At 36.5% G+C, this 23,954-nt stretch overlaps 1 protein-coding gene across 2 annotated transcripts in view; it reads left to right on the forward strand.

The window, feature by feature from the left end:
* HNF4G (hepatocyte nuclear factor 4 gamma) overlaps positions 1–18,180 on the forward strand; it is a 62,584-nt gene extending 44,404 nt beyond the window's left edge. For both annotated transcript variants that reach the window (XM_038128801.1, XM_038128800.1), the window contains 8 exons: positions 1,169–1,263; positions 4,773–4,879; positions 8,881–9,036; positions 11,153–11,240; positions 13,322–13,474; positions 13,654–13,890; positions 14,475–14,597; positions 15,007–18,180. In XM_038128801.1, coding sequence (XP_037984729.1) covers positions 1,169–1,263; positions 4,773–4,879; positions 8,881–9,036; positions 11,153–11,240; positions 13,322–13,474; positions 13,654–13,890; positions 14,475–14,597; positions 15,007–15,125 — 1,078 coding nt within the window. In that variant the 3' untranslated portion in view covers positions 15,126–18,180. The remainder of the gene's footprint in view (positions 1–1,168; positions 1,264–4,772; positions 4,880–8,880; positions 9,037–11,152; positions 11,241–13,321; positions 13,475–13,653; positions 13,891–14,474; positions 14,598–15,006) is intronic.
* Positions 18,181–23,954: the final 5,774 nt, after the last annotated feature.

A 23,954-nucleotide genomic window follows, 5' to 3' on the forward strand; every position in this document is an offset into this window, starting at 1 on the left:
CTGGAGCAGCCCAATCCTAAAGGACCGCATACTGTGGAAAAGCATACTGCGGAAAGCACCCATGCTGGAGCAGTTAATGAAGAACTAAGCCCATGGGAAGGACTAACATTGGAGAAGTTTGTGGAGAACTGTCTCTATTGGAAGGGACCTGACAATGGAGCAGGTGAAGACTGAGAGGAGTCCTCCCTTGAGCGGGAAGCAGCAGCAGAGACAACATGTGGTGAACTGACTGTAGCTCCCAATCTCTGTCCCCCTGTGCTATTGCTTGGGGTGATGATAAAACTATTATAAGAATGGCTTGTTACTGGAAATGTTGTTTCCTGTGTTCTTCTTTGGTTGTGTAATATTCTTAAAAGGAAACCTTTCCCTTCTAGACATCATACAGTGATGTAGCACAGACACCCCTAAAGTGGCGTGTTAAGAGCTGACATAAGGGATTTCAGGAAGAGCTCTGCTTTTGCAGATTCTGTTTATCTAACAAACACATGCAAAGAAAAAAAGGCAGACATAGACAGAGAGAGGGGCAAATGGCTCATACACATTCCTCTTAGGCACACCTGTAGATGTGCATAATACCCTGGGTAAGCTGCCTTGCAGTGTCATGCCCTATGTATTTCCTCAAATCTTTATTTCATTGTGTTGGTTCTTCTCATCTCCTGTTTAGGTTGCCACCTGTAGTGATAAAACATGCAGCTTGTTCATTGTTATCTCCCAGAGAGTAAGCACTACCAAACAATAGTAATGGTTTTGCAACTAAGGGGCTCCTCCATGCCAGCAACATTTGGCTTTTTCTTTGATTGTGCTTTCCTTTTTCTATTTGCCGCTTTTCCTAATTTTTTTCTTCCACTTCCATTTAATGCAGCCAGTTACTGACATACCTCACAAAACAATTGAGGTATAAATGATGTACATACCTACAAAATTTTCCACACTTGTCTATTCCAATGCATACATGTGTTTATACACACACATATATTCCTGGAAAATTAGCAGGTATGAAACACCTCTCAGAACTGATTAATAAAGAAGAATAATCAATGCAACTGAAGAAGAGAGTCTGTAGTTATAGACATTATTCTGACAGGACAAATTAGCTGGTTTTCTTCTTTGTAATCAAGGTGCTACTTTATTAATGCTTTATACATTTACCTTTTTTTGTCTCTGATAGATTCAACCGACAATGTATTGTTGACAAGGACAAAAGGAATCAATGCAGATATTGTCGTTTAAAAAAGTGTTTTCGAGCAGGAATGAAAAAGGAAGGTAATGGAGTCATTTATTATTTGATATACAAAGAGAAAAAAAATATGAATTAGCTTTGAAATATAATGAAAATTCTAAAAATCTCCAGCAGAATAAACCAGTGGAAAGTCTGCTACAATTCCTTCATAATGGGAAAGTGCTTTTATATGGAGGTGAAATATATGCCTTCTAGTTTTCAAGTGGGTAAGCAGTTCTAGCACTTGGAACATCAACAAGTCCATGGGTTTAAAGTGAATTTGCAACTGTATAATTCATTAATACTGGCATCAAAATTCATTGATTTCTACATATTGAGCCATATGCTGGAATATTTCAAACCATGAGATTTTACTTAAAATGTTTACCAAAACTGAGTAGTAAAATTGCTATCTGGCTTTTTTTCCCCTGCCCTAAGTAATGACAGGACCAATTTACTGGTTCTTCCCTTAAATTTAAACGTATGAAACATTTAAGCCAGACAAAGGACTGTGAAGTTGAGTGAAAAAGTTGTGTGAAGAGCAGTGGTAGCTGTCAGTGGAGTGTCCACATTAACTGATAAAAAATCTAATTTCTCTAGGGCTTAATATAGGAAAATTATTACTTAGCATCTCACTGACAGATATGAGAGGCATGTGTCACAGTGATTCTTCAGTCAAAGTGGAAGAACCAGATCACCACAGGAGCAGAGCAACAGGGAAAGAAGAGTAGTGCAAATATTAGAGGGTTTATTTTTTTGTTTGGGCTGTTGTTTCAAAGACAATAATGATGTAGAGGCAAAAGATGTCCTTATCTGTTTCAAATACACACTCAGAAGAGGTTTGTCACAAACTTTGCTACCTTTTTTGTTTGGAGTGTGGTGCATCTGCTTGCAGGCCAGTCAAATGTGAATGCTTAGTCCTCTTGTAATGTGGCTATCATTCTTTTCATGTGTACAAAGGAAGCTTTTTCTTTATGCTCTTAAGTATCTGTCCTGTAGCAGTACTTTGCTAGTGATCAAGTTATTGGTATGAGATAAAATGGATTTTTTCTCCTTGAAGCTGCATGGGGATATTCTAAACAGTGTTACACAGGGTATGAAATAGGTTTGGCTAGTAATGTGGATCTCCTTTAAGACACTGTGGCCTTTTGGGATTTGAGCCATTAAGTCAGTAACATATTTATGTTATTAATCTGATGTGAAGAAAGGGAAAGATCTGTGAATATACAGCAGCCCTAGAAGTTTTGCAAATAGCAGAACTGTAAAGACTTTCAAAACCTGGAATTAAAGAATAGTTTATCTCAGAAAGGACATCTACAGTTCATCTAGTTCAGCTCCTACTTAAACCAAGGCTGACATCTAGGTTCAGTCAGATTGCTTGGGAACCTGTTGAGACCGATTTACACAGTCTGTGAGAGGCGAGATTAAACAGCCTCTCGGTCTGCAAGCTCTTCCAGTACTTGACCACCCTCATTGGGAAGGGTTTTTTTTTCCTTATAACTAGTTAGAATATCTCTTACTGCTGTTAGGATAGTGTCCATTGGGTCTTGTGTTTTCATTATGCATTTGAGAAGAATCTGTCTCCATTTTATGCATGCTACAGAAAGGAAGACCCTCACATCCATGTTGCTCCTCTTTTTTCCACATAAGCAAAGATGCCTGTCTCTACTTCACCTTGTGCATCTTGTGGATTACATCTCCATAGCCCTCTGCTGGACACTATCTAGTTTTCCAGCATCTTTCATGTGCTGGGGAACCCAAAACAGAGAAATGTTCATTTCCCTCAAGATGCTAAGGCAGCCTAGTGCATGGCACAAAATTTTTAACTCACTTAACGCTACTCTGCCCTACTCTGATCCCACTGTGTCTAAGACTTTCAACACTGCTTTTGTTTGTTATAACCTCACTACATGATCAGGGCATGTCTCATAGGATAAGTAAATACAGCATAGAGTCTGTGATAGTTTCTCATATTTTTAGCAAATCTCTTTCTTTTCTTCAGGACAAAGATAAGGAAGGCCTCAGTTATTAAAAGCTTTACAAGTCCTCTTTGAGCAAATGTACCACCCTCCTCATGGAATCTGTTTAATGCAATTTTAGCCTGAATTGAGACAATAAAGCTTTAGCCACATAGTCTAGTCTAATAATTCAAAATTATGTGTATATAGAAGAAAATTCAAATACCCACCTATGGTTGTAAGTGTGCTCCACCAGTGATTTTCACTAGTGGTGTATTGTCAGAATACCTTACTATTTTTGCAAAACTAATCAGTGCTGAACTCATTTTAATTAACTATGTTTGTTGCAGCATTGGACATTTGTTTCAGCATTCTTTTACAAAAGGTTATATTTTCTCTTTCCTGTCTACAACATACTGTGTGTTTATCGCTACACAAGATTTTTTCCTGTCACCTTAATAAAAGGCCCATTACTGAATGTCCCAGCAAAAAAGTTAGCACACCTCTGGAATAAACTCTGTGCATTGCTCAGATAAACCCTGAACCTACTCAGTGCACAGAGGTTTGTTTTTTTTGTTGTTTTTTTCCTAATTGAAACCTCTTGTACTACTCCTAAATTCTGTAACGCAAATTGTTTCCCACAATATAGCAAATGTATCTTTGGGAATAAAGCTGCTGCTCTTAAAAACCAATGAAGTTCCTCATGCAATAGAAAGCTTTCTATTGGCACAATTATTTTTTCCCCATTTTTATTTTCCTTTGCCTAATCTTGGACATGACCTAGGTTTTAGAAGGATCAGACTGTTAGTTGTTTTTCTTTCTTCTTCTTCTTCATTTAGTTTAAAAGCATACTTTCTTGCTTCATAAGCCTTGCATATTGCTGATTACAGATTCCTTATCCAAAGCTCTTTCAAATGCCTGGTTTTGGACCCCATGAGACAAAATGTACTGAATTTACTGTCCTAAAACATTTTTGGTGTGCTGGTTTTTGGGTTGTTTTTTTTTTCCCCCTGTAACTTAGTTAATGTTCCATAGACTGGCTAGGAATGCAATGTCACTGAGGAGGAACATGAGATTTAAGTTTCAAAATTATCTTACTAGCGGATTAAATTCATTATTCATTCCTGTTTCATTGTTTCCTACAGCAGAGCATGAGTAGGGCTTTCATACTTCCTCTGAGAGATATTTTTTCAGTGATGATGCTGTACCACTTGACCTGTCTGGCAGTCTGGAAATGTCCACTTCTGCTGTTACCATAAAGCCTGACTTATTAAATAGGTTGAAATTGAGACCATGTGTTCGAGTTCAAAGGAAGAAAGAGGTTTGACTGTAATTAAGCTAGTGACAGAAGTGCAGATGATTCAGTGTCTATCTGCAATTAGTGATACGTGCTTTTTACAGGCAAGTAGTGTTCCAATAGAGACTATAAACAGGTATTATCCTTCGTCATCACTCAGAGCTAAATGCAGATCATCTCCTTTGAATGTCATACCCTTCAGTTCTTTGACTTACTTTCTTGAATCTAGTAAAGTTCTGAAATTATTCTTTGTGTCGGTGTTTAGAAGTCAATAAATGAGATAATTATTCTTTTCCAGCTGTACAAAATGAACGGGACAGGATAAGTACAAGAAGAAACACTTTTGATGGCTGCAACAGTCCCTCTATTAGCACATTGTCACAAGCTGAGACACTCTCCCGCCAGGTACTGAGATCTATCACAAAATTATTTAGTGACGTTAAGACCACTTTTACTAAAATTAAATACTTCTCAATTTCTTATTGTATTGAAAATAATTTTACTGAGATTACTTTTTTCCTACTTCTAAAATGCACACAGCTTCCTCTTCCCAATGGATGAAGCAGTAATAGAATACATTCTTGAAGCATAGTCAATAAAAAAATTCCACTTTGTCCAGAACAATATGTCTTAGGCACCTTTCTTAATAAAGGTTTACGGTTCTTACTGCTTTTAAATCAGTTGCTGTCTTAGGCAGCTGGTGGCATCTATCTATCCTTGAAGCAGGCTTTCCCATGAAACATAGGGAAAAATTTGTCCAAAGCCATTACATTCAAAGGGGTGTGGAAACAAATTTCCTTACATTCTTTTGAAAATCCCATTTTTAATATCCTTAGACATTATAAGTGAGGCAAACAGAAGTGTTCCAACTGCAGTCTATTCACATCTCGCTTTTAAATTTTCTTTGTCTCATCTGAACTTCATTTTCTCTTTTTCTTTTTTTTTCCTATCGAATCAATTGCTGAATGGAACAGTCTCCAGTCCTTTTCTGCACCTCAGATAAATCATGGTCATTGATTCTGCATTCTTGCACCTCTTACTAACTTGCTTAGAATTTAACTGCCACCTTTATGATTTCATGCTGACTGATTTATACATCCCCAAATGTTTTGTAATCTCATCCTTTATAAGCATCTCTCTTAGGCTGGAACTGCCTGTAAGAATTGATGCAGGAATTACTGGGTTATAGTCTTTGGCACATATTGCATGTCCAGGCAGACTAGATGAACATAATGTGCCTTCTACCTTTCCTACCTATACAGTATGAAAAATATATCCATATTTATCTCCTTTGTAATTTTTTGAACTTGCTTATTGTGCTTTTTTTATAATACTCCTTAATCATTTCCAACTGGTATATGCAATTCAGGAATAAGAACTGTCTTGAACAGAATAACATCTTCAGCTGTTTATAGCACAAAGTTCTTTTCAAACAGTAGGTCTTGGCCTAAAACACCTCCTTGTGTATACACAAATTTATTGTACTTACTAGTACTTACTATTCGTTATGTTTTAGTAGAACAGAATTGCTTCTACTATGTCAACCATATATGAAGATACAATCTTGGCCTCAAAGTGCAAGAGACTTCATTAGCATGATGGAAAAGCAAAAAAGTCCTAAAAGTACTTCTTTTTCCCTCAACTGAATAGGTCTGTAAGATGAGTTCAGTCCTGAGTTCCTCCTTAAAGGAGGTGGTAATGTTCCAGATGATTATCCAAGTACTTCAGCTGTGAAATGAGGAAGACAGTGAAATTCATGTCTTTTGAAAAGTTCGTATTAAATAAGGAAAAACAGATATTTATTTTCATCCCTTTTGAAGTGTTCCTAAAAAATAGGAAAAATTAGTAATTTTGTTCCTTAAGCTCCCTTACAGGGGGAATTGTCTAAGTACAATTTTTCTCATACACACTTCATACATACACTCCTTATGTATGGAAGGAGAGGCTTCCAGGATTATGTAAATGTGAAAAGGGCATGCTGGACTCTCATATGAATAAAGGCATGTGTCCCTGAAGGTTTTCAGAACAACTGGGATACAGTGTTATATTTTCATGTTCATCATTAATGGGTACAAGTTACATTGGGAGATATTTCACCTCAATATAAGAAAGAGATTTTTTACAGTGAGAACAAGCAATTACTGGAGCAACCTTTCCAGGGATGTGGTGAAGTCCTCATCAATGAAGATTTTCAATATGCAATTGGACAGGGTGTCAGATAATCTCTAGGATTCCTTTCCCATAAAAGGTTGGATTAGATGATCTTTCAAGGTGCCTCCTAACCTGTGCTAATCTACGATTCTATCAAGTCAGTGAGTTCTGTGTTGTACCCCATAAATTAAAGGCAGGTTAAAGCAATAGAGAAATGGAAATTGAAAAGTTCATAGCTACATATCCTTGTTAAGACATGCAATCCTAGGTGTTCATAATGAACTCCATGGAAGTCATCCCACGAATCCCCAGCAGAAGTTCACCAAGTAATTTCAGCATGGAGACTGTAGTTTGTAATGTAAGACATAATTTATAAAAATGCCCAGATTTAATTAAATATTTTAAGATGAGGACAATGTATTAACTTCATGAGTCAGTAAGTCTAACAGTAAAACAATCTACCTCTTCTTTGCCTTCTTGTATTATCTTCTAGTTGCTGCATGGTTAGTATCATTTTCAGGTAGATCAGAGTGCAACCTACTATTAGAAATCTCTTCTTTGTACCTCTGAATCATGATCAAGACCCCTTTTAGTCTTCTGGAAAAAAAATGAAATGTATTGAATTTCTTTACTGTCTTTCTGTACTGAAGGTTTTCTGGACTGAATCACTCTGGTAGCTCTCACCTAAATGAATATCAGTATTTTCAACCTCCTCTTTGTAGAGGAGATGCCAGAAATGGATTCATGATAATAGAATGGATTTTACACATTCTCTGTCTACAAAGAGGCAATACCTCTAACCTTTTTCCTACATGATAGCCTTTGAATTATGTGGCTGAGGAATCTTTCACCTGCCTAGCTGCTGTATTTCCCGAACAGCTAATGTTCAGCTGGTTAACTGACATAAATATCTAAGCTGTTTTCACTGTTTTACACTACTGAATTATGTAGGAAGCACAGAGCTTTAGTTCAGAAGTACAACTCCTTTTGACTACCTAAGGATAAGGGATTTCACTACAGATCCCACTGTGGGGTTTAACATGGGTATATGAATGAAGGGAACTGGTAGGAGTCAAACTAAATATTTTCCACCATCTTGAAAAGTGTAGGAAGTGAAAGTGATAGTAGGAAGTGATAGTGGAAGACCAAACAATTCATTTCTTTTCCAGAGGAAGATAATCACGCTACAGCACGCTTCAGCATATTCCTGAATATGCTTTCAGGAATAAAACATAAAGGGAAAGTCAGTTTTGTAGGCCTTGTACAGTGATCTTTTTTATTTTCCTCTTTTTTTCTTTTTCTTTTTCTTTTTCTTTTTCTTTTTCTTTTTCTTTTTCTTTTTCTTTTTCTTTTTCTTTTTCATTTTTTTTTCTCTTCTCTCTTTTTCATTTTGTTTCCTTTTTTATTTTTTTTGCCTTTTCTGCTTCCTTTTTTCTTTTTGCTTCCCTAGCATGATAGCAACTATAAACTGGCCTTACCTTCTCAGGTTTGCCTTTATCTTAAGCTGGCTTTCCTGCCTGGATCAAGAGAAAGCCTGGTTTTGTTCCTTTCCTTGAAAAGTCATTAAGAATTTCAGGAATTGGCTCAGTAGAAGTACCCCAGCTTCAGGCCCAGAAAGATATTGCTCTCTTGCCATTTCACAGAACACTGTTCCCTGCAGGTGGTCTAATGCACACTCATATCCTTTACAGTTCTTCTGAAAGATCTCAGGCCTCTGCCTATACCACTACTTCATCATTACAAACCATTCTCCTCCAGGCACTAAAACCCCCCTGTTTTACCTTCTAAAGTTAATGATACTTGTCTTTACACTAGAGTAACGTGCTACCCCTTTATCATTCTCTTTGTCTTATTATCTCTGTCCCTTAATATTACTACATGACACTATGAGCTCTTCTTTTTTTTTCTGAAATGAAGTAAATGTCAACCATTTTAAAGAAAAAAAAAAAAAAACCAAAACACCTCCCTTCTACAAATGAAAAGAGCTCTCTATTTTTAAAAATAGTATTTTGGAATGAGAAGATATTGTAGCATGATATGATTAATTAAAGTTTTAGCATATTGCAATGCATACTGGTAATAATGAGAAAGAAAAATTAATAATTTACGTGCAGGGTAATGGTCCATACAGTCAAGGAATTTCTCAAGAGTATCTGTGATTATTGCTGTGATTTTTTCTTATATATGCTATTAACCAGTGAAAATAAAATTATATGAAATTTAACGTAATTCATTTTTTCTCTCATTATGGCCAGATCTCTATTTCCAGTCCTGGTGCTAGCACTGATATAAATGTTAAGAAAATTGCTGGTGTTAGTGATGTCTGTGAATCTATGAAGCAACAACTTTTGGTCCTGGTGGAATGGGCTAAATATATTCCAGGCTTCTGTGAACTACCACTCGATGACCAGGTATAAGAGGAGAGAGAGAAAACTCCTAATTACTGTTCTGTTATTCCTGTGATATTTAAATGTCAGGATAAAGCACTCCTTTTTTTTTTCTGAACAAATAGAGCTGAGTACTAGACCTACCCTCTTAATTTGTTTTATTTAAGTTGCGGAGTAACACCACCACAACAGAAAAGACATGAACAAAAAGAAGCAGCAAGGCAGCATGGCTTTAAGTGTTTTGTTCTTTCTGTAGTGTTTTGGAAGCAGAACTTTTTCTGACCTTAAAAAGTATTCCCTTCATGTTCACCTTTAATTATAATATGGTATAAGACAGCATGTTATTTAATTTGAAGCAAGTCTTCTCATCTCGCAAAAACCAAAAGCGATTATAATCTCAAACTAATTCCAGACACAGTGATATCAATCCATAGCAAATAATCTTTAATACAATATAATGTACTAAAATTATATTGTACACAATAAATTTAAGGAAAAAAGCACCAAATCTTGAAAATTCATAACAGTTTTTATGACAGAGGTCTGATCTAACATCACATCTGTAGTATATTCTAATATATCACTGGGTTTAAGTGTAGGTTGTGCTGGCAAACCCAGAACCAGAATCTCCATATTGTGGGGATCAGTTCTCTGACAAGCAGCCTCAGAAGGAGGTTAATTAATTTATTGGGATCTCTTGATTCCAAACCAAAATCTGATTCATCTTGAAAATCACTCTGTGAACTGGAATTGTATACATCCTTCTTTTTGCGTCTTCAGTCTCTCAGTTTTTTAACAAAATCCTGCAAGTGTTAGGTCATCCTTGGTTTGAACTGAGTCATTCCCCCTTATATAGTTCCTCAGGAATATGAGTATGTTTCAGACCACAGGAAACTCCCCAGAAAAGAAGTTAAATGATGTTTTTGCAGACCCACAGAGCCCATATGTTCACAAGCTCAACATACTCAAATAAGTTTAAACTGTTCATGTGAAAAAGAATTTCAAATGTAATTACTACACAAGGGCAACAAAAGCAAGCAAAAAAAAATTGCTGCTTTTATTGTTAAGATAGCATGGAGAAAAAGAGAAGATATCAAATATCCTTAAAATGTTCCTATCTGCATTTGAAAAAATAAAATTTTAGCTTAGAATGATAGGCTGAAAATGCCCCTGCTGTGCTTGAAGAGGACATGTTGGGAAATACTCTGAAACCTTAAGTACCTTAGAAAAGTAGGGACAAAGATGTTGAGAGACAAAACAAATGCCATTTTTTCATTTGTGATAGCCAGTTTCTAAGGGTCATTGTGCATTCAGTTATGAAATAGGCCATCTGGTTTTGAAAAAAATTATTCCTGATCTGGGAGTCAGCCTGATTTACAAACCACAGAGGAGACCAAAGCAGCTAAGGTAACTCTAATTAGAACCTGAAGTCTTTACACATAAATATTACCCAGGTGCTGTGTACCTTCATATCTCTCCTAAAATGACTGGCTTGGATTAGAATTACTTGTCAAGAGATGAGCTCTTTGAGGAAATAAAGGCCATTGCTGAAATTTCAAGCAGACATTAAAACTTGAGGAAAGTAAATAGGTGACTAAGAATAAACTAATCAACACAAGTTCCTTCCTAGTACAAATTGGGATTCCTCTTTGTGGACAATAAACAGAGCCACAAACAGTGGCTCTGTTAGCATATCTGTCTTTGTTGGGAAAAAGTTCTTTTAAGTGCCACATAAATTTTTGGTTCAAGAGAAAAATGAAACACTGGTAGAACCAAATTTACTGTAACAGTTTATTCCAGCCCACTGGAGTCTTTAATGTCAACTTAAAATGCCAGAGAAAATTTTGTCAAGGGAATACACACTAGGAAATAAATCCAGATAATATATTTATTGAGAAGTATTTTGCAGATCCTGATGTTTAAAATCCAGACAGAATGCTAGATATGACAGAGGATGACAGTTTAGTTAGACAGTGCTGTTTTTATGGTGTTCAGATTTTTATATTCACTTTGCATTTTACATTGGAATCTCAAGAGTCTTAAACATGTACCTAATATACAGTAATGTATCCTCTTTTCTTTTGCTCTTATTGAAACTTACTGCTTATCATCTAATGAGTCTGCTGATTTTTTTCATGAGGTTGCCCTGCTAAGAGCACATGCTGGGGAGCACCTGTTGCTTGGAGCAGCAAAACGGTCCATGGCATATAAGGACATTTTACTTTTAGGTAAATATTGGTTTTGTTTTACCTACTGATGATGATGTTATAGTACATTAGCAACGATGTAGTCACTTAAGTGGGACAACTGTTCTGGCACAATCAAAGCAATGTATTCTATAAATGCTAAATAGCTATTAATGACATAATGTCACGTGCCTGTTCTAGCAAAAGCAGGTGGATGGTTTCATGTGAGTTAATACAGGTAAAGGTCTATTGGATAGCAGAAACTACAATTTAAGGGAGTTCCTGGCAATTGCCTCCTTACGTTATCGTCCTTTCTGCACCTTTTCCCATAAAAAAATTTGGAGCAAAATAGCAACACCACAAAAACAGCATAAAAATCCCTTTGCTTAGGAAAGGAGTAGCCAGCCTGTTGCACATGTGCCACTTTCAGCCTTCATGAAAACCATTTATCTGGAGCTTTCTCAGGAGTCCTTCAGACTCAGAGAAGACTCTACTGGCTAAAATATTAGATAGCATGTTACCTACAACTCACTTTCCCAAGACCCCTCTCACTTCTTCCTCAATAGTCCCCATATGGCCGCCATGTAAACATCATTCCTGCTGTCCCTGCCGTGTGGCAGATGGTCGCACCCATAGCATAGTGCCGAGGCAAGCCTGCAGGAGCATATTCTTGGTCAGCTGAAATGGCTCCTACACAGGGTTTTATTAAGGGAACATGGCTGTCAGGGAAGAGGATGTTATCACTGATGGAAGCACGTCTTCTAGTTCGTGCAACGGAGAGGCCCAGTTGCAAGATGAGATGTGTGCCTGTGTGTAGAGTGATGTGATGAGGCATTTGTTAGTCTTGTTTGACACAGTGTTCCACCACTCTGAAGTGTACTCTGACAGAAAGGGTCTCATTAGACATGGTCAGAATTAGGGCTGTTTCCTGAGACAGGCCGTTGGCTGTCTTGGACAGGATTTTTGATGTGAGGCAGGGCTATATGGAATACAGACTCAGACTTGTCTCTTCACTGGTGCTGTGGTACAAGGACATTTTCTACTACTTGTTCTCCTTTCTCTTTGGGCCTGCCTTTTCATAGCTCTAAATTAGCTTGAATTTATTTTTACACACATTAAAACATTAAAAGGAAAAGAAGGGCTTGGTCTGAAGGTATTTCTCTCACCAGCAATCCTTTCAAGATAAAAGCTGTACAAATGTCTTTCTTAAGGTAGTTATTTCCCTAGATACAGTTTCACTAACAAAATTAACAAAACCAGAGAAAAATAAATTTACAATTTTATTTGGATTAGTAATAAGGTAAAAAGGAAAACAATGATAAAATAATAGTAAGAAAATTATATATCATGAGCATCATCAGATACACCAAAAGAAGAAACAATTTGAGGCTTCAAGGCTTATTTTTGATACTTGGAGGCAGAGATCTGTTTTATGAGTCATTTTGACATGGATCTCTTGTGATATAATGATCAGTTTTTCTTTCAAAAACTGCATGGTGGCTTCTGAAAGCTCCACTATATTCCTAGGTGAAAGTGAATTAAGGTGAATTAAGATGCCATAATGGAGATGTCCAAAATGGATATTAAAAAAAACAAAACCCCGAAACCCAAAAAACTCTAGGTAAAATTATTTCTTAACTGAAAATTTTATGATGCTACTAAATTTCATTAGGAACAACAGAAACATCCATTAGAAAAAGAAGCATTTCCAGTGTCTCCTCTTTTCTATTGTCAAATCCTTGCAATTCAGCTTGGGATATAGTATTTTAATCAAGGAAGAAGACATTTTAGGATCAATACATTAGTATATTTATCCGTTATTTAAACAGAAAGGTCTGCTTGCTTCATACTTGTAAATTCAAATACCAACCTTGGTCCTGTGGACTAATCAGTAACTATATGTTGGTGTACTTATATGTACAGATTATTTACTGGATGACAGCTATAGTTTGCACATATACTCTTTTTGCAAAGAAAAGTTATGTGTGATGCAAGGGAGAGTTATTACTTAAAAAATTAACTTGATCAAGCAATGTGAAATGTACTTTTGAAAATTGGCTACATCTGGTAGTTATATCAAAATGTTTCTATTAATTCATATGTTGATACTCTTTCTCTCCAAGGCAACAATTACATAATTCATCGCAACAGCACTGAAATGGAGATCTGCCGAGTGGCAAATCGGATTCTGGATGAATTAGTTCGTCCCTTCCAGGAAATTCAAATAGATGACAATGAATATGCTTGCTTGAAAGCAATTGTCTTTTTTGATCCAGGTATTTTTACAAAAATATCTCTCAATTGTTTCATATGTGATTGTATTGAAAGTAATTTTTGTTAATGTAGCATCTGTTCATGTTATCTAGCTGAATGGAAAAGAATAAAATGAAAAACAGTAAGATGCTCCTCCAAAATCGTAATATGCCTTGACTTAAAATTTTTGTCATTTTTAAAGATGCAAAAGGCTTGAGTAATCCATTGAAGATTAAGAATATGCGATTCCAAGTCCAAATCAGTTTAGAGGATTATATTAATGACCGTCAGTATGACTCCAGAGGAAGATTTGGAGAACTTCTTCTTCTACTGCCTACACTCCAAAGCATCACTTGGCAAATGATTGAGCAGATACAATTGGTTAAATTATTTGGAATTGTTAAAATTGACAGTTTGCTTCAGGAAATGTTACTGGGAGGTAAGCTATCAATTTGTTAAATTTACCATCTTGTATTATGTTGAATTTATATTCAACATAATATAAATTATCTTTATATAATTTATATAAAAATAGTTATATAATATAATAAATATTAAATTATTATTGTTAAATATTATATTATCTTTGAATTTAGGATGTTGGGATGTTGAGGGAATCCTGATCTAAGCTACCACTCTGACTCACTGGCTGAGCTTTGTCTTGTGTAATTGTTAGCTAAAGCCTTCTTGTCTTGGCAGTTCATCTTGTTAACTTAGTCCTACAATGACAGTTTTTGCTATGTACTTCTCAGTAACTACTGGGTTGTCCTACAATTCCCCAGGAGATGAAAGAATCCTTAGAAATATTTCATGAAACACACTGTTATTGCAGTCAAAACAGTGAAAATAAACACAGTGCTTAATATGCTTGAAGTCTGCTTAAATTGTTTAATGAATACCCAGAGGCAATTATTCAAATTGCCAATCAAAATATTTACTCTGTGGAAATGTAATTACTGAAGTATAAGTCACTGGCAACAACATGCTTGTTTGCATTGATATATGCTCATGTTATTTTTGCAGGTACTTCTAATGATGCCAGTCATCTGCATCATCCAATGCATCCTCACTTAGCCCAAGATCCATTAACTGGCCAAACTGTCCTCGTAAGTTCAATGTCTGCTCCTGTGCATACAGAACAGATACGTAAGTAATTGCGAGTTAACCGTCTGTCATAACATTTCACTGTTTCATTTTAAAATATTAATTAGCATGGTGGCCTGTCAGTGTTCATAGAGCTATTTCATCATCATTCTCAAATTAAAATAATTGTACATTAAAAATGTATGTTTATAAATGGTGTTAAGTAATAGACTTTGACCTGAATTTAATTTAATTTTAAAAATTCAGCTCCATTCTGATATATCATGGTTTTTACATGCACAATCTTTAATAAACTAAAAATTCTGATCATTAAAATATCCTGTTTCCCTAGCATGTCAAGGCACTCTCTTTCCCAAGCATGCAACAGGACTCCCTTTCAGTGCAGTAGTATATATATGTAGAGTAGACCAGGCTAATAAATTATATAATTATTTCTGTGGTTTTTTTTCAGCAACTCCAGAAACTCCATTACCTTCCCCTCCACAAGGCTCTGGGCAAGAATACAAAATGTCTGCAAATCAAGCTTCAGTCATTGCACAGCAATCTATTTTGAAACAAAAACCATTGTGATAATATTTTTATCTCTGTCTTATCCTTCCTTCCTTTCCTTCCTTCTCTTACTTTTCATGCACTAGATAGATTGGTAGAACACTTGCACATTTAAAATCTCAGGTTGATAAAGGAAATTGTTTCCTCAGCAGCCACTACTAAGTGGGTGTTCCTTAAAACGCCTCATGATTTGGAAAGTAATGCTGTTCTGACTACTGCATACGACTGTAACTGTGGACGCTGCAGTCTAACAAATATGTATAGAGGTAGATATTATTTTTAGATCTTAAAACTGCACAGATTTGTGTTTTTACTTCTTGTTTTAGTTGTTGTCTTAATATTATTGTTTTAGATGTGTATATAATTTTTTCATCGTAATGGAACTGCTTAGTGCTTGTTTAGCTGTGAATTGTAGATATGAAAAAGTGGGTTATTCAGGCAAAAGCCAAGATTCCACTTACAGTAGAACATTAGGCTACCAAAAAAGCACATGAATGGAACTATTTTTTAAAAATCCTGATTTGAAAGGACCATCTCTTTTAAGTAAAATTTCAACAAAAGCATTGAATCCTCCCTGCTTAACAGTTTGTATGAAGCAAAAGGCCTGCCTGGGTGAATATGCTTGAGGACTTCTTAAAATCTAGATATACAACATATATAGATATTATGTCTATATACAATTAGTGGGCCAGTGCTGAAGCATTTATATTGATAAATACTTAGAACAAGGACTGGTAGGCTTTTTGGTCTGGACTAACTAGTACTTTCCCAAAAAAATTATGAGCTCGCTTTGAGAATTAGGCCAGTCCAGGGACACTTTTCACTTTCAGGTACTTTGGACACAGACCATCTCTTTAAGGGTACAGAGAGTATCACAGAACCCCAGAATAAACTGAGTTGCAAGGTACCCACAAAGATCATTGAGTCCAACCCCTGGCCTTGCCCAGCACCATCCCCAAGAGTCACACCATGTACCTGAAAGGGTCGTCCACATGCTTCTTGAACTCTGTCAGGCTTTTCTGTGACCACTTTCCTGGGGACCCTGTTCCAGTGCCCAACCACCCTCTGGGTGAAGAACCTTTTCCTAATATCCAGCCTAAACCTCCTGACATAACTTCAGATCATTCCCTTGGGTCCTGTCCCTGGTCACTACAGAGAGAGATCAGTACCTGCTCCTCCTCTTGCCCTCACAAGGAAGTTGTAGACTGCAATGAGTGAAGTCTGACTATGACCATGTCAGGGCAAGAGGATACTTTGTGATGTTTGGTTTACACAGGCCATTGTGTTTATTTATCTAATTGGGTAGTAAATGCATGTTTCAGCAATCATGAAAATTCACCTACTGAAAAGTTGTAATTAATGTAGTAGCTCTGTGTTTGGAGAGTTATGACATACTAATTGCAGTGGCAGATGTGCCTGAGTTCAGATCCAGGTGTTTCTGGTTTGAGCCATGGTATTTCAAGCCAGAAGGCAGCCAGAAGACAGCACACTCTCTCAATTTACATACTCATCCTCTCAATGTCTAAGTTTTCAGAAGCATGGGATGACTTGCTTCTCTGTGATGAGCCCCTTTCTCCACCTCTTCCTCCCCTTCCAGTCTGGGCATCCAACCTTGACTAGGCTTTGTGTCTGGAGTCCATAACAATCCATCTGGATTTGGACCCTCTGTGAATTTGCACAAAGTGGACCTTGTGACACATGCTCACCTGGGGCATTTATACTACTCAGTTACAATTTGTGAAAGTAATCTTTTATGATATATGAATTGATATGTTGTTCATACAATATTAACATCATAAGAAAATCACCACTCCACATATTTTACTTATTCCAGACAGCAATGATTTAGTACTTTAAAGCAGACTTTCTACCAGAAGATATGTAAGAGAGAAACAGACAAAAAAGAGATAATAATATATTGCAGTTTGCTAAACTATTGCAAAGAGAAAACATAGTGGAGTCAGAAATTCTTCAAGGTGAGATGTTGATCACCCTGAACCAGACATCTTCATTAATCACAGCATCCAGAGACGGTGCAGTTACACCCTTGGCTTGTAAAAGTTGCTCAAACAATCCAAAATGATTCTTCAAAGACATTTTTGTAGGCCAGAAATGCAACACAGTAAATGCTGAGCTGACCTGAACATTTAAAAGGCTTTAATGAGAATGCCCCTACCACCAGGTAGACATTGTGTTTCTTTGTTATTTTAAAGTAGTTGCTTTTGCGAAGTCTGTATACAGTAGCTATTAATGTTTGCCTTTTGCTTTTTAGATCCCTTTCCTTTTTGGTGTTTACTGTTTGTTTTTTTATTAAGGCATTGCTCTTTTTACTCCTTTTAATATGAGTTTTTATGACAGAATAAGGTACTGAAGTTTTGCCATTAACTTTAAGGGTATCCAGACTCTGCTTTTTTTACAAGTTGGCCACCAATGCTTTACACAAAGGTAAAACACGTGTGAGAGATACTGAGCAGCCCAAAGGTTTACTGATTTGTCTCACTTTTGTGTACTTGTCATAGAACGAGTGTTGGACTCAGGTGGATCTGCATGAATTTACTGGGTCAGGTAAATGAATTCATGGCAGTATTGGTCTGACTAAAAACATATAATTGGAAATAAAGATCAGTCTCCAAGCTGGCCACCCTTGCCTTATATAAGAGATGTGCATAATAGCTTACTTTATTTTTCACAGTGAACTTTAGATATCAAGTGTACAATAAAATGTTGTCACACACTGCCAAAATGTACTGGAGGAAAAATATACTTTAGTATTTTATCTGACAAAAAGCTGTTGTCTATTTTGTATGATATATTACATTTTTGAGTAAGAACACCACTGTAATTTATTGGGAAAAGCTGATTTATTTTATAAATGTAACATTATTTTTGTAAACTTAATTATGAAAAATCAGAAATTATTAGTGCTGTTAAATATTAAATTATAATGAGATGTAACTTTATATGTTTCAACTCTGATACCAAGTTTTTGTATAGAGCGTTTGGAATTGAAATGGTTGCTGGAAATATTTCAAATGGACTGTTTTTCATCAAAGCTCAATAAAGAAATATGAATGATCCAAATGACACATTTGCCTTTTAGTTTTTGGGGTTTTTTTTTTACTATTTACATAAACAATTAGAGCGGTTATATTTCTTACACAATGAATAAGTATATAACTAAAATGCTTTCATCTCTACAGTGTTCACAGCATCACAGGATGGCTGAGGTTGGAAGGGACCTCTGGAGGTCATCTAATCCAACCCCCTCTGCTCACGCAGGATATTGAAATCATATGAAAGAATCTGATGGCAAAATTTTAGTTGATTCTGCTGCAACATGGCAAAGTATTACATATCTATGGTCTTCAATTTTACTTCTGACTCAGAACAGAACTGTAGCACATGCTTAATTCCATCTGTGTTTAAAATTAACCATATGCTCAATAGTCTGTTTTTTTCTGGACAGGAATAACTTAAGAAATCACTGTCTTTGCTCCAGCACATTGTTATGTAGAAAAATTTAGGTGCAACTGGATAAAGATATTGTAAACATTAGAAAGACTCTTTACAATATATTTTTCTAGATAACCAATATCTCCTCTGCCTTGGAAATTATGTTCAGTTGTGTGTCTCTTTACTAGATTTTGAATAGAAATGGGGTTAGGTTGTTAGTTATGTTAGTTAGTCAGTTTGTTTGGTTTGGGTTTTTTTGTTGTTGTTTTTTTTTTTTTTCTTATTAGTAGCAATAATACAGTGATTTGGTATTGCTCAAATGGGTTCTACTCTGGAGTGCAGAACTACAGGGAAAAGTGGACATGGAGGCTCCATTTTGAATGCTGGGGATTTTCTGGTCCTTCTGAGGAACTTGAATCAATGGCTGATTATTCTACATGCAGGAAACCTCTACTTGTGAATGCTGACTGGGGTGTAGGAAGCTTATGATTTTAGGGAACTGAAGAGATTTTTTTTATCAGCCTACAACAAAGGAAATATGGAAACCCCCTTACAACTTCAATGCTGTGAAGTGCTGACAGACTATTCTTCAAGGATTTTGATAAATCAGCTTTGCAAGTAGCTCCAATAGGTGAATCAGGATTATGTGTTTTAGAGAGAGAGAGAGAGATGGACTAGCTTTCAGTTCTAATTATTATCCAGAATTTCTGCCAACTAAAGAACTCTGAAAGTGAGCAAAGATATTTACTGAGCTCCAGGAATCTTCTGTGACAGAAAATTTAACATTCACAGAATGTAAGAGAATTTGTTATAATTCTTTGTTTTATTCATATACTTGGAAGTTCTGGTTTTACTTCAAGGATGTCTGTCAGTCTGTGATGGCCTAACATTTTTTTGTGTCTTTCAACAGACTATTTCTAGTTGTGCACCACCAGTTGTGATACTTAGGCTAAAGTATATAGTAAAGAAATACTTAGATCCACATTTTAATAAGTCTATCAAAAATCTTCTGTATTGGTTTGTAATTAATTTTTACATTTTTCTGTTGGGCCTGATACAGATGCATTAGCTTTCTTCTTTCCCTTTCTTCTCCCTTCGCAATAAACAAGAAATGGAAAAAATATTTATCACCAAATTTAGTGTCACGATGGTAACAATGCAATTGCAATTCTCTTTCTTCTGTTGTTTTTCTAGTATGAAGATAGAGGAGATGGTTGTCATCAAGGTTGACATCAATCACTGCTTTCTTTTGGTTCTTTATTTTCTTGTGGCAAATCCAAGTATTTTCATTAATTGAATAGTCTATGTGTAAATAAAAAGCCCTCTCTGAAGCCAAAAGCTATCTTTGATTGCAGAGGGGATTAAAGGTGCTCAATTGTAGGAATATGTTTTCAAAATTTTATTTGATAAAAATTAAAATGCATGCCTGATTTCTAAACAAAAACATAAATATTTCTATTAAAGGGTAAGAAACAAAGACATAATCAAATGTAAAGATTGTTATATAACAACAGTGAAAGAGAACTTCCATTTTGAATCACCAACTTATAATAACTTCCTTTTGAATACCACCTAAACAAGATGGGCAAAATGTCATCAAGACATATGCCTAAAAATGTTCTTACGACAATGATCTCTATTCCTTAGCATTGTGGTGGAGCTATGATTGCTACTGACATTATGTCCTAGTTCACCTGAATCAAGTGTCAGTCAAAGATGCCATGTTGACACTAGATTTACTGATGCTGCTGAGGGGGTAGCCACCTCCTCACAAACAAAGCCTGACGTTGTAAGATTGCTCTCTAGGGCCTTTGAGGTCCAACCAGGCTAGCTCTGGACCTCTGGCCTCTTTCTCAATCTTACAAGGACAAAAGTAAAGGACTGGAGGCACTCCTTCCTCTCAGGACCAGAGTCCCAATTTATTCTGGATAGGAGCCATCTGGGAAAGCAGGCAGCATCCCAGAGGGGAGAGGGAAGGAATCTCTCGTAGTGGGATATTTTAAACCTGGGGGAATGGGGGGTGGAGGAGAGGGACCACAGCCAATGGGATACAAGTGATGGGAGGGGCGAGGGGAGGAGTAGCCTGGGGAAAGACCACCACTAGGGGGATTAGGGGGAGAGGGGAAGACCATGTGATATGAGAGGGAAATCCCATGAGGATGCAAACATACTATTCAGAGCAAAATACCAAACCCAGTGCAAAATAACAACTATTTAGTGCAATGTAACATGATGTGACAGTTTCTCCAAGTCACATTGTGGCTGGACACCCTTGCATCAGCACAGAGCTCTTAATTACCCAATGATTTTGGGCCTGAGACCACTTCTTCCTTTTGCAAGGGTGAATGTCACTAATGTCTGACATGATGAGGTGAACAGCAGCAAGTGCTGAAGGTTTTCCTTTAGCCAGTCTGGTCAAGAGGTAATTTCTTCTAAAGCTTAGCACTCTCCTCTGAGACTGGAACAGAAAGCCTAGAAATCCAGAATTTTAAAATGTCTTTGGCTTTGACCTGAATAGCACTGGCTGGTCTTTTTGAGTCTTAATGTAGCAAGGTTCAAACCATCGAGTGTCCTATGTCTGATTAGGCTCAGTGACATTTTGGGGTCTGGCCTCCCACCTAGTCTCCTTTGCCAGTTTTTTGGTGGGTTGGGCAAAACTGAGACAGCAGTTGCTGTTTCAATTTTAGAATACTGAAAGTCTTCAATGAAGCATAATCATAAAGACTGTACACAGAGATGTGTCTCTGGGACTGAAATTACCTTAACAAGTTAAAAAAGTTAGTGATTGGTTAGGGAAAAAAAAAGAGTACATAATAAGGTGTTCTTCAGTCTTTCAAGGGAATTCAGTGAAAGGAAGAAGGAAAGAAGACATACAAAAATTGGCTAACACTTGATTCCACAAGGAGATTAGGAAAACCTCTTTACTGTAGGTATTAGAGTAGACAGCTTTGCTCCATATAATCAGTGTAGTTAGGTTTGTGGTTCAGTGTATCACCTGTAGATTGCAAACTTCATACTCTGAGCAGCTGATTTATTTAGAGTTTTTATTAAGCAATTCATGAAACATATCCCAGCAGCTTTACATGCCCTCAGGTGCCCACTGGCAGCTTGTTGGCTCTTCATAGGGCTGCTTTACAGGGAGGTCTGGCCACATTCTGCATCACAGCTCTGGGACCCTTACTCTAAGTATTACTTAAACACATTGTTTACCAATGGGCCGTAGTGCCATGGGCATGAAACAATGCCCTTCATATTGCCCATGGCAGTTTTTACTGTCACCAATCCCCTTTTATCATCATGCCTTTTTTCATGTGACACAGTTGATCTTGCCAGTTGTACCATTCTCTGTATGCCATTCTCTGTTTCATGCTTCTCACAAAGCCAACTGAGACAAGATAAAACTTTGGTTGGGTTTTCAGTGGCATTCAGAGTCAACATTTCACTTTGATACAACTTTGGAGCGAAAACCAATGTTGGATCTGGTGATCTCATCTGTCACTTTCATGTCAGCCACCTGATATGCAGAATATTTGTGTTGCAGACTTATTGCAATGGTCCTTATTTCCTGTCTTGTTCAAATAAAGCAAGTAAACATGTTGGGTTACAATTGCTCTCTAGCTAAAAGTAGGATGAATTCATAGAACACAGTTTTGAGATCATACTGGACTGGTTTTCTTTAGTCTATGCATTTTGTAGCTTAAATGAAATGGTACAGCTTATGTTACATTTTGATCAGCAGGCAGTTTTTTTCTTCTCTGTTTTTTTTGACCTCCTCACAATTGAATGCATTTTCATGAATATGACTGCCCAACAAAGCATCCAGTTTTTCAGATGCCTGCCTTTTGTAATTTAAATAATGTAAGCATGTGAGCATAGAGTTTGAATTAAGAGGCAAAGGCAATCTCACCAAAAGAGTTTATTCAATATATTTCCAACATCATCTATTTCAAGATATAATTAAGATTACCATGGCCCAAGTCTAATTTACTGTGGTTTCCAAAAAGTGGAGCAGATAGCAATTGTAATAGAGGACAAGAATTTTCCATATAAAATTTTTCATTGTCATATTAGATTTTTAATGAGCATTAGTCTTGATCAAAATGTAATAAAATGGAACAATACTCTAAAATATGCAGACAGATGTACTATAAAATAACAAACTTTATATATTTAATTTATGTACTATGAAGTACACTTTTCTTTTGCAGAATGAACATTAATATCCATTTTTATCTCAACACCAAAATCACAATTTAACTGTAGCACGATCTGTCCTCTATTTTAATGTGAGCTTTTTTGCAGGTTGATTAAAATTGCATTGTGTGATTAAACACATAGAGGCAGATATTCTGTCCTTGTGACACTGTGCCTCTTCAAAGATTGACAGCCTGAGGTGCTGCTCATTAACCAACAAATAATTTGAAAATGAAAAGAGGAATGGGGTCCTTCTGGAGGGCAGGAGAGCAATCCCCATCTCCCTGTTCTTGAAGAAGGTACCATTGGAGCTTTCAGCTTTTGACTTTGGAAGGAGACACCTGCTTAAGGAGAAATTTGCACTTTGAAGATAGGGGTAATAGTGGGGAAAAATCCCTTAAAAATATAGTGCTGTAAGTCTCAAGGGAGCCCAGTTAGAGAGGATAGATTCAAGAAGGCTTGATGAGCACAGAAGCGCAGTTAGTCTAGGAACTAACCCAGAGCTGTTGCCTTTTGCAATGCCTCAGCTTCTGGAGGTATATCAATGTGTGAAAGGGAATCTTTCTTTTGTCATGGTCAGAGCAAGCTTGAAGGCACCATGGTTAACAGAGAACCTTCTTAAACAATGAAACTTACACGCAGAAAAATAAGGTGGATTATTATTATTTTGATTTGGAAATAATTCAGCTTATTGATTTTTCATACAAGTCAATCTTTCTGGTACTCTGGGTGCTCTTAACAGATTTTAAATGCTTGGAATTGACTGTGATATGTTAGATATCTTTGTTTTCTGCTTGCTAAGGTGTAGTGGGGGCAGTGAATGAAGACATAAAAAGGTCAATAAAAAGCCAAAGCCATGGAAACTCTCAGATCCAAAGATTATACCTTCTCCAGCACAATAAATAGACACATGGAACCTATTTCAACTAAAGCATGTGAATAGAATCATTTCCTCAAATTACTGTCTTCAACCCTAATAAAGTTTTCTGGTGATAAAAGGTTCTTTAGTGTGATAACTATTAATTGCATTGCCCTGTCCTCTCTCTCACCTGAATCTTATCTTTCCCAGAGTAAGAGTCCTTATTTATTTACAGCTTAATTTATATTGAATCTTGTGCCTGAGAATCCTTGAACCTATCAAGCTTACAGCACTTGTGTTGTCACACTGCCAGCCCCATTTCATGAAAATTCAGGCTGAGTTTC

The sequence above is a fragment of the Motacilla alba genome, chromosome 2 (genome assembly GCF_015832195.1).
Source record: "Motacilla alba alba isolate MOTALB_02 chromosome 2, Motacilla_alba_V1.0_pri, whole genome shotgun sequence".
Taxonomy (NCBI): domain Eukaryota; kingdom Metazoa; phylum Chordata; class Aves; order Passeriformes; family Motacillidae; genus Motacilla; species Motacilla alba.